The 9,372-nt window shown below is 48.4% G+C and overlaps 1 protein-coding gene across 1 annotated transcript; it reads left to right on the top strand.

Annotated features, from left to right (window-relative positions):
• Window positions 1-3,330: 3,330 nt before the first annotated feature.
• On the top strand, window positions 3,331-7,240 carry HOXA13 (homeobox A13). Its single transcript, XM_042927613.1, has 2 exons — window positions 3,331-4,255; window positions 4,975-7,240. Exons 1-2 carry the CDS (start codon window positions 3,331-3,333, stop codon window positions 5,217-5,219), a joined length of 1,170 nt encoding a protein of 389 aa, XP_042783547.1. The 3' UTR covers window positions 5,220-7,240.
• Window positions 7,241-9,372: the final 2,132 nt, after the last annotated feature.

Raw genomic sequence — 9,372 nt, 5'->3', positions numbered from 1 at the left:
CCTAAGGCATCCTCCAGTTCTTCACTGTTCTCAATCCTTTCTTTTCCCACAAAAAGTCAGTTTGGTAGCTGCCTGGAGGGGTAAGAGGCTAAGAAATAGTACTAGGAACCATTAAAGAATCTCTTATGTCTTGGGGGAAAAAAAAAAAAAAAGAAGAAGAAGGTGGAGAGACTTTCCTGCTTCAAAGTTGAGTCGAAATTCTAGAAACTGAGACCCAAAATTATTCACAGAGCTCATTCAAATTCTAGAAACTATCCTCACTGGTTGGAGGTTGCAATTCAATATCTAATAGGACCTGCAGACTTAAAAAAAAAAATAAAAAACAGTGAAGGCACACCAGGATGACACTGACTTGCCTGGTTAAAAAAAAAAAAAATCATTTCATATATATCGAGATCCAAGACAAAAAAAAAAAAAAAAAAAAAAAGGGAACAAGCAGCCTGCCTCTTTCTAAGTAATGATGTCTTGAGAGTATTTAAAAGTTGATAGAAAGATATGGGGAACTCAGAAAATATCCAGATTACTTGATCACTAAAGATCCACCACAAAGCTCAATAAATAATTCAGGCTTGAAGCCCTTCCTTGGAGGAGCCGCCAAGTTTAGGAAGCAAAACCTAATCCGAGAGATGCAACCCAAGGTCTTCCCCCAGCGCCTTCCCTCCCAGACAAACCTGCTTGTGGCTTCTCTGCAGACAAGATGAAATCTTGTCTCACCATTTTTGGTGAGGAGGGACCCAGTCGACCTTGGCAGTCCGTGGAGCTGGGGCCCTTCCTCTGCATGCAGGGCTCGTTCTCCGGTGAAGTGGGGAGAGGGAGGGAGGAATGTGGAGCCGGCCTTGGCCGCTGTGTGCACCAGCAGCTGCGCCATGGCCAGAGGTGAGCTGGCACAGGCCCCGGCTGGTGGGGGCTCCCCGAGCTGTGTTTTCGTTTTTCTGGGTCTGGCTGGAAAACAGAAGAGGCTGGAAGCCCGGGCCAAGAGAGCAGGGTGGAGGCAGAGAAGAAGAGTCTGTAAACACCGCCCCAAAATCTCCACGAAGGCAGCAAAAAAAAAAAAAAAAAAAAAAAAAAAGAAAAGAAAAAGAAAAAGAAAAAAGAAAAAAAAATGCCGAGGAACCAAACAGAGCGAGAAAGAATCATTCCGAAGGAAAAAAAGAGTCAAGAGCGAGACAAGGGAGGTGAGCAGTGGGCTTATCGGCAGCTGCCTGGGTCTCCAGGCTTGCATAGCAGTTCTCACGCTGGCTAGACTGCAACTTTCAACTTGACCTTGGCCTCTAGCCGTGTCTGACCTGTATGTAAAACAGCCCTCAACCTCTCAGGAACTGGGGCCTCGAACCCTACCCTGTTTCTTTGTCACTGTGAGTTTTACAATGCCACTTGGAGGAAGAAAGGGGGGCGAACGGGCCGGAAAGTAACACAAAAATCGAGTCGCTCCAGAGGCTAGTTCCTCAGTCTGCAAACGGCCATTCAGGGAGGAGGTAAACTGGAGGCAAATCAATATTTACCCGGAGCTACTAAAAAGGCAGGAGGGAAAGGGCACACTGGGTATGTCTATGTTGGGAGGAGGGTGTCATAGAAGGTGTTATTGAACAACACTTACATTGGTCTGAGCAAACCTGGGGATCAAGGCAGATAAAAGTCAGAGCCCAGGGTCATTGGTCCGGACTCTGCAGGAAGACCAGGAGCTTTAAAGAGCAGATCAGAGCAGGGAACAGGGACTGGGGATATTTGCAGTGCCCTGAGCTGCTGGCTGAGTCTGCAAGCTAGGACCGGAGGACAGGTCCATGCTTGGATGCTCACCAATCCACCTGGTGTCAAAGGGAGTCCAACGCTCTCTCCAAACCTGATGTTCCCATAGAATACACCCACTTTCATTTTGAACGCATATTCCCCTTCTGGGCATCTGACACGCTCACAGCCTCCACAATTGGAAATGGAAGTATGTAACCCAAAAGCAACAGGACCTCCAGGATCCCTCACCAAAAAAAATGGCTGCTTGGCTCTTCCAGCACCGACACCCCACCTTGCTCTCAGGAAAGGGTCTGCATTTCCGACACAGAGGGAAGGTTTCTCCAGCTGGTTCTTGGACAGAGGAGGACTGGACACCCTCTGCAGGCTGGCGACAACGCTCTCCCCAATTCTACTTGAAGTGGCCCTACAGAGTCCCTTTCTTTCTCCTGTCGAAAAATGGAGTGAAACGGGGAGTGCCCAGGTGCCTGAAGAATGAGCTCCTGTCCAAGAGCTACGAAGTCTGAAGCCTCCTTGGGCGCCAGAAAGGGAGCGCCCAGCCAGCACTTGGGGCTGTTCCTTTTAAATTCCCAAGACAGGCCAGCCTGGCTGGAGAGGTGGGAGCACCAGAGAATAGTGCACACAGATTGCTCCAAAGTCTCTGGAGGAGGGAGAGTTGTCACTGGGGCAGACTGAGGAGCAGTCTCTATACCTAAATGTGAGGATGTGGACAGGGTACACTTGAGTGTGTGTGCCTGTGTCAGTGTGGGTGTGAGGGGGTCGTTCTGACCCTATGGGCCTAAGTGCGAGTGTATGAAATTGCCCACCAACACTGTGGACAGCAAAGGGGAGGGATCCCCTAAACACAGTCCGAACTTTCCAAAGTGGAACGTCCTGGGGGCCCATGAGCCAGGCGCATCCGCAAATGCCCCCGCCCCTGTTCCTCTGGAAAGAGCCAAATCGTGACGCTGTCGAAGCCGAAAACGCTAGTGTCCACGCTGGGGTCCCACGGCAGGAAGACTTGCGGATACCTGGAAAGAAAACAGCGTCGGAGGCCCCAGGAAACACCCAGCCTGGGCTACGCCCCGTTTTCGCTACTATCCCATCCCCAACCTTCCGCAGATTTACCTGATCTATTCCCACCGCTTCAGGTCTCAACCCAACGGCGCGCCTCTGTCCCCTCCCCGCTTTACGCTACTCTGGGCCCCACTGGGTTAGGGGAAGAGAAGGGGAGCTGGAGAAGGCCGTCCTTCCTTCCCTACCCCACCCGCCCGGTCCTCCGCCCCCACCCGCCCGGGTCCCCCGCCTCTCTTCTGGGTGAATGGTGCGTGGCCGCGCGGCGGGCGCTGGCTCTGGCGCTGGGGACGGCGCGGGCGGCGGCGGGGACCGCGGGTGCACAGCGCAGAGCCCGGGTTGGAGCCGCCCGCTTTGCATACGCCGTGGGCGGAGCGGGGGGGGGCGGGCCAATGGGCGGCCGCCTGGCGCGACCCCGCGGGGCGCGATCCGCCCCCCTCGCTCGGGCCCCGGCCCCGCGCCGCGCGCTCTTCACTTCTTGGGGGCTTTTTAAAACAGCGCCACTGGGGTCTTCTCCATGCGGCTCGGGCTATGACAGCCTCCGTGCTCCTCCACCCCCGCTGGATCGAGCCCACCGTCATGTTTCTCTACGACAACGGCGGTGGCTTGGTGGCCGACGAACTCAACAAGAACATGGAAGGGGCGGCGGCGGCGGCGGCGGCGGCGGCAGCGGCGGCGGCGGCCGGGGCCGGGGGCGGGGGCTTCCCCCACCCGGCCGCCGCGGCCGCGGGGGGCAACTTCTCGGTGGCGGCGGCGGCCGCAGCGGCCGCCGCGGCCGCAGCCAACCAGTGCCGCAACCTGATGGCGCATCCGGCGCCCCTGGCGCCCGGCGCCGCCGCTGCCTACAACAGCGCGCCCGGGGAGGCGCCCCCGTCGGCCGCCGCTGCCGCCGCCGCCGCCGCCGCCGCCGCCGCCGCGGCCGCGGCTGCGTCGTCCTCTGGAGGGCCCGGCCCGGCGGGCCCGGCGGGCGCCGAGGCCGCCAAGCAGTGCAGTCCCTGCTCGGCGGCGGCGCAGAGCTCGTCGGGGCCCGCGGCGCTGCCCTACGGCTATTTCGGCAGCGGCTACTACCCGTGTGCCCGCATGGGCCCGCACCCCAACGCCATCAAGTCGTGCGCGCAGCCAGCCTCGGCCGCCGCGGCTGCCGCCGCCTTCGCGGACAAGTACATGGATACGGCCGGCCCGGCGGCCGAGGAGTTCAGCTCCCGCGCCAAGGAGTTCGCCTTCTACCACCAGGGCTACGCGCCCGGGCCTTACCACCACCATCAGCCCGTGCCTGGCTACCTGGATATGCCGGTGGTGCCCGGCCTCGGGGGCCCCGGCGAGTCGCGCCACGAGCCCCTGGGTCTCCCCATGGAAAGCTACCAGCCCTGGGCGCTGCCCAACGGCTGGAACGGCCAAATGTACTGCCCCAAAGAGCAGGCGCAGCCTCCCCACCTCTGGAAGTCCACTCTGCCCGGTAAATGGCGCCCCCTTCTTAACCCCGGTTCTCCGGCTCTGCTCCAGCTTCTCTGCCGCTCGCTCCCGGGTCACCCTCCTGCCCCTCTGCTCTTTCCCTGGCCTGCACCTCTGGGAGCCCGACCCCGGCTAGCTGGCGCGGCCCGCGCTGCCCTTGAGTTGGGCCCACTCCTGGCTCTCTCTGGGTGAGGAGGGATGGCTGGGAAGAAGCTTGTGCGGACCCTGGCTGGCTCCCTTTCTCCCTCTGTGCCCCGCCCTCCTTAGCCCTTGACATCGACTTAAGGATGGAAAGTTGACCTGGAAACGGTTTACAAAATTACCCCTATTCGTTCTCTCAAAAAAGGGCTTCAGTGTAGAAGCATCAAGTGTTGGGGATTGGGGTATACAGAGAGGAGCCAGGCATAGAAGTGTTATCCCCTGCGTCTGGGGCTAAGGTGTGGGCCGCTGGGCCAGGCGGTCAAACGAACCCAGCCTGCTGTGTGGACTGGATGGCTCGGCTGTGTGGCCAATGGAGCCATAGGCTATTTCATTTCAGTGCAGGGCTAACCACCCCCCACCCCCCACCCCACCGACCCTTCAGGTCTTAGCGGAAGGCTGGATTGTACCCACGCATGGCAAAAGGCAGCTGGGCGATGCAAGGCGGGTGGCTCAGATCGAGCTGTCGCCTGTCCTGGTCTGGGTCTGCTCCCTGTGTAACTTGCCTTCTTCCCTATCTTCCAGACGTGGTTTCTCATCCCTCAGACGCCAGCTCCTACAGGCGAGGGAGAAAGAAGCGGGTCCCTTACACCAAGGTGCAATTAAAAGAACTCGAACGGGAATATGCTACAAACAAATTCATTACCAAGGACAAACGGAGGAGGATATCAGCCACGACAAATCTCTCCGAGCGGCAGGTTACAATCTGGTTCCAGAACAGGAGGGTCAAAGAGAAAAAAGTCATCAACAAACTGAAGACCACTAGTTAATGGATTAAAAGTGGAGCGAGAGAGCAACTTGAAGAAATGCTTCAGAACTCGTTGCTTTGCCCAGATATAATGAACATAATGCTTAATAATAATAACTGAAGAATGGGAAAGAGAAAGAGAAAGACACTGGCATTTTGCTTTCCTAAGGGAGATCTCTTTCTCCTTGGTGGAATCTACAACTCTTTTAAAACTTTAAGAAAAAGGTAAAGACTTCCAGTTCTCCCGCCAACCCCACCAGACCGTTAAATGACAAACTCTAGAGTTGAACGTCAACCCCCAAATATGCAATTTCAGATAAGTTACGCATTTACTGAAATCTTGTAAGTATTTATGTGACCATAATATTTCAGGATACTGTGTTATATGGTAATAATCCAAAACTTGGTTACAAAAGTAAGAGGCTGTTGTAAACATCTGCTTGTCTTTGGGTCGCCATTGACATCTCCTTTGCATGTTAAGTGACTGCTCAGGTAAATCTCAGTGAAATGCCTACCATTGTTGTATATTCTGCAAAACATGTATAGATTGAGAAGGGGAGAGAGGAGAAGGTACTGAAATAATGATCTTGGGCTATTTACAATGAAGGAAGAAAGGGAGAGAAAGCTTTTCTGAGGATCATTTGTCTTGGTAGTAAATACAACCAGCTGAGCCTTTGAGGCTACAAGGGAACCCCAGGTTGGGAACGTCTTTCTGACAATAATTTTAAATTGCTCATAACAAGCATATTTTGTGGCATTTGGATTATATGCTCTGCCTGATACCATTTACTTTCCAAAGGATTTGATAACTTTTCAAAAAAAAAAATTTCAAGCATCAGATGTTTCATAGAATTCACTTTATCAGCTATCCTGAGAGGTCCATCGGGACATAGTGGACTTTGGATTGAACAGGGTTCATGTTTCATTTAAACTGGTATTTCCCCCAGAATTTACTAAACATTTGCTGGAGAATAATTTTGCTTTTTAATTTTTTTAGAAAACTCAGAACGGAAATCCATTCCCCTGAAACATTTAGATGTTTACAATTCTATACTTTGATCTAGTAAGGGATTAGTATTTTTTCCTTGTTTATTGTGTTATAAGACTGCATTAGGAAGTTTAAGGATTCATTTTTACAGCACATTTTTAATCAAGCAGTTATTTCGACCAGCACATTCATTTTGTTCACATTCACTATAAAATGCTATCTTGTAAATAAAGACATTCAGCACACTGTGAAAATGTATTTGTGCACCTGCTTTTCAAACATTTCTACTAAAAGTAAGAATTTAAAAACCTTAGACCTGTAGATAATGATATAGTGGTATTAATTATGGTAATAAAATAGTCATTGCCATTAAAATCTAAAGGAAATACTCGTTATTTTCCTATACTAAATGTGCACTGCACAGAAAGAAAAAAATGGAGCGGGTTTGTCCTATACAAACCAAGGACCATTCTTTTCTATTATTAATTCAGTCTTTTTTTTTTTTCACTACAAATTTTTTAAGCAAAAGGAGAACTCCCTCATAACTAAAATCCTGAAAATTTAGATAAGTGCTTCAAGAAAGTTAAAGCATTAGACATTCTGAGAAGGAGAAAAAAGAAAGGAGGAAGAGATAGTATAAATTCCCAGGCTCACTGTGGAAAATGAAAACCAGTTGTTTAGTATCAGTGATGCCCAGGCTATATCGTATTTTCAAATATACTGTTGGGTCTGCATGTGTCTGAAAGGGCAGGTTTTGATATTTGTTGAAATGACAGGACTAGGAAAGGCCTTAAACCTTGACCTTGACGAAAAAAGACAATTTGTGACCTTGACTTTTGACAGCTCATGAATTGGCCTCGGCTGGATTAGTAGATCAAGGGCGCCACCTCGCGTTGACAAGCTTCCTTATAATTCTTCAGCTTCAAGGGAATCAAAAGGTCTTACCTCCTTGACTCCTTGTTTTAGAGATTTAGTACTCATTTCTTTGGCTCCAGATGGAACAAATTTGAATATATGTAAGTTATACATGTGCCTGTATATATGTGAATATATATTATTTGTGTGTATACATGTATACATTTGCATATCAGTGCTTGTGTGTGCTTGTATATATATATATATATATATATATATATATATATATATATATTTGTAGAGTCTGTACAGATACAATATCACTAATTACTGATGACCCAAGATGTTGTAACTTAAGGTGATTTCTAGAGTTGAGGTACAAAATGTACTTTACATGATGAAGTTTTGCTCCTTTTCTTTAATGGCCAAGTTTGATTTGTCTTCCCAGTGCCCGCTCTGCCTCAGATTTCTGCAGATCTGCTTCAAAGCTGTACGTTTTTGTTACAGTCTAAAAGGTGTTCTTAAATAACCATTCTTTCCTGCCCTCACCCTCCAAGGTGGCCTACCATCCTAATTAGAACTATAGAGGAGTCTATATGGCAAATAAAAAGTTTCAGATGCCTCGCTAACTCTAGAGTTCTAGAGTTACATTTCAGAAATTCAAAGAAACCTCTTAGGAGGTCAGTATGGAGAGCTGAAAGATCTCATATCTACAAAATGACCATATTATGGATGCAGACGGAGAGTTATCCTGGATCTCTCAGAGCCGATTACTGCTCGTGGGTGGTGTGCAATCTTATACTGCTGTTTGCAAAAACTGCCATTTGATTTGTGGAAGAAATATACACAATTAATATTAACGATCACCATCAAAACAATAACAATAATACCAAGTATATCTACTACTTGTTGATCCCCCAACAACACATCAGGTGCTGTGTTTAGAGTCATAAATAACACGTATGTATGTTTTCTATTTAATATACACACAAGATAATGTGTTTTTGTCAAATCCATGCCATATATATATATATATATATTGAAATGTTGGTGGAACCAGGAACCTTAGGATGTAGAATTTTGAGATGAGGTTAATTTTATCTTTATGTTAGAGGAAAGTCATTGCGAATTAAAAAACCATATTCATCGATTTATGGAAAACAACATTGGTTGCTGAGAAACCTGGCTGACGGAAACCTCTCCAACCTGGACTTAGAGCTTCTTTATAGACGGAGAATTCTAGAATCTTTGAAGCGGTCTCAGAAACAGCATGGTCTTGAAGCATACGTGTGGGCTGGTCTTGAGACGTGCAATCCAGTTTTGCTGCCCTGAACATGGATTTTAACTCCACTGGTGGAAACAAATGAAAATGATGGTCCAGTTCAAGCGCCCCACATCATGTTCCACAGCTCTCCCTTTCTAAACAAGCTGCCATCAAGCCAAAGGAACAACTTTCTCCCCAAAATGTTTAAAGTGGTGGAAAATCCCTTCGAAGCTGGATCATACTGTGTGTTTACGAACAGCTCCAAAGGGGACTCTTCTGTTGACGGGGGATATTTTTCTTTAGATGTGAGAAATATTCTGAGCCTCAGGCCTAGGAAGGAGGCCAACAGCCGCTCTGAAGCCCGAATACCGCCCCTTTCACAACCCATCGCAGGAACTCTGGGTAAAGTAGTAGTTTTCTTTCCCCCCACCCCCTTCAATTTTTGAAACTAATGACGGAAGATATTTCAGGTTTTTTCCCCCCGTTCTAAATGGTTGGTGATAGTCAACCCTATCTAGCTCCCCTCTTATTTAAAATTCTTATGGATCTACCAGATAACCTAAAGCAAGCATGGATTATGATCCCTAATACCCAAATAGCAATTAGTCTAAACCTTTAGAAAAAAGACATCCAGAAGGACTCCAGCCACCATATAGCAATAATAACACCAGACACCAGGATAGTACAGCTGGATAGCTGATTCAAATGTGTTTTATTTTTCCCTAAAAGGGAAGCCTCTTCTGAACAAGAAATTGTAAATATGAAAACAGCTAGACAGTGTTTTCATCTATTAGCAAAGATTTTGAATCCTGTAATGGCCTGCCCTTTAAAAAACTGTAAATATGGGACTTAAAAAAAAAAAAAAAAACACTTTTTCCATATGCTCTTAATACTGTCAAATTTATTAAGGTATTTTAAGTGGATGATTGTAAAATGTCACTTTGCATTTAACTACTATTTATGCCTGATGCAGAACTGAAGCCATCCGTTTAAATTGTTAAGAGACACAGAGAGAGAGAGAGAAGCAATAATTTTTAAAGAAAGGGGAAAAGAAAATGATTCTTTTTT

Source organism: Panthera leo, chromosome A2 (genome assembly GCF_018350215.1).
Source record: "Panthera leo isolate Ple1 chromosome A2, P.leo_Ple1_pat1.1, whole genome shotgun sequence".
Taxonomy (NCBI): Eukaryota; Metazoa; Chordata; class Mammalia; order Carnivora; family Felidae; genus Panthera; species Panthera leo.
Note: the sequence above shows the minus strand (reverse complement) of the source record. Positions and strands in the feature narration are given on the sequence as shown.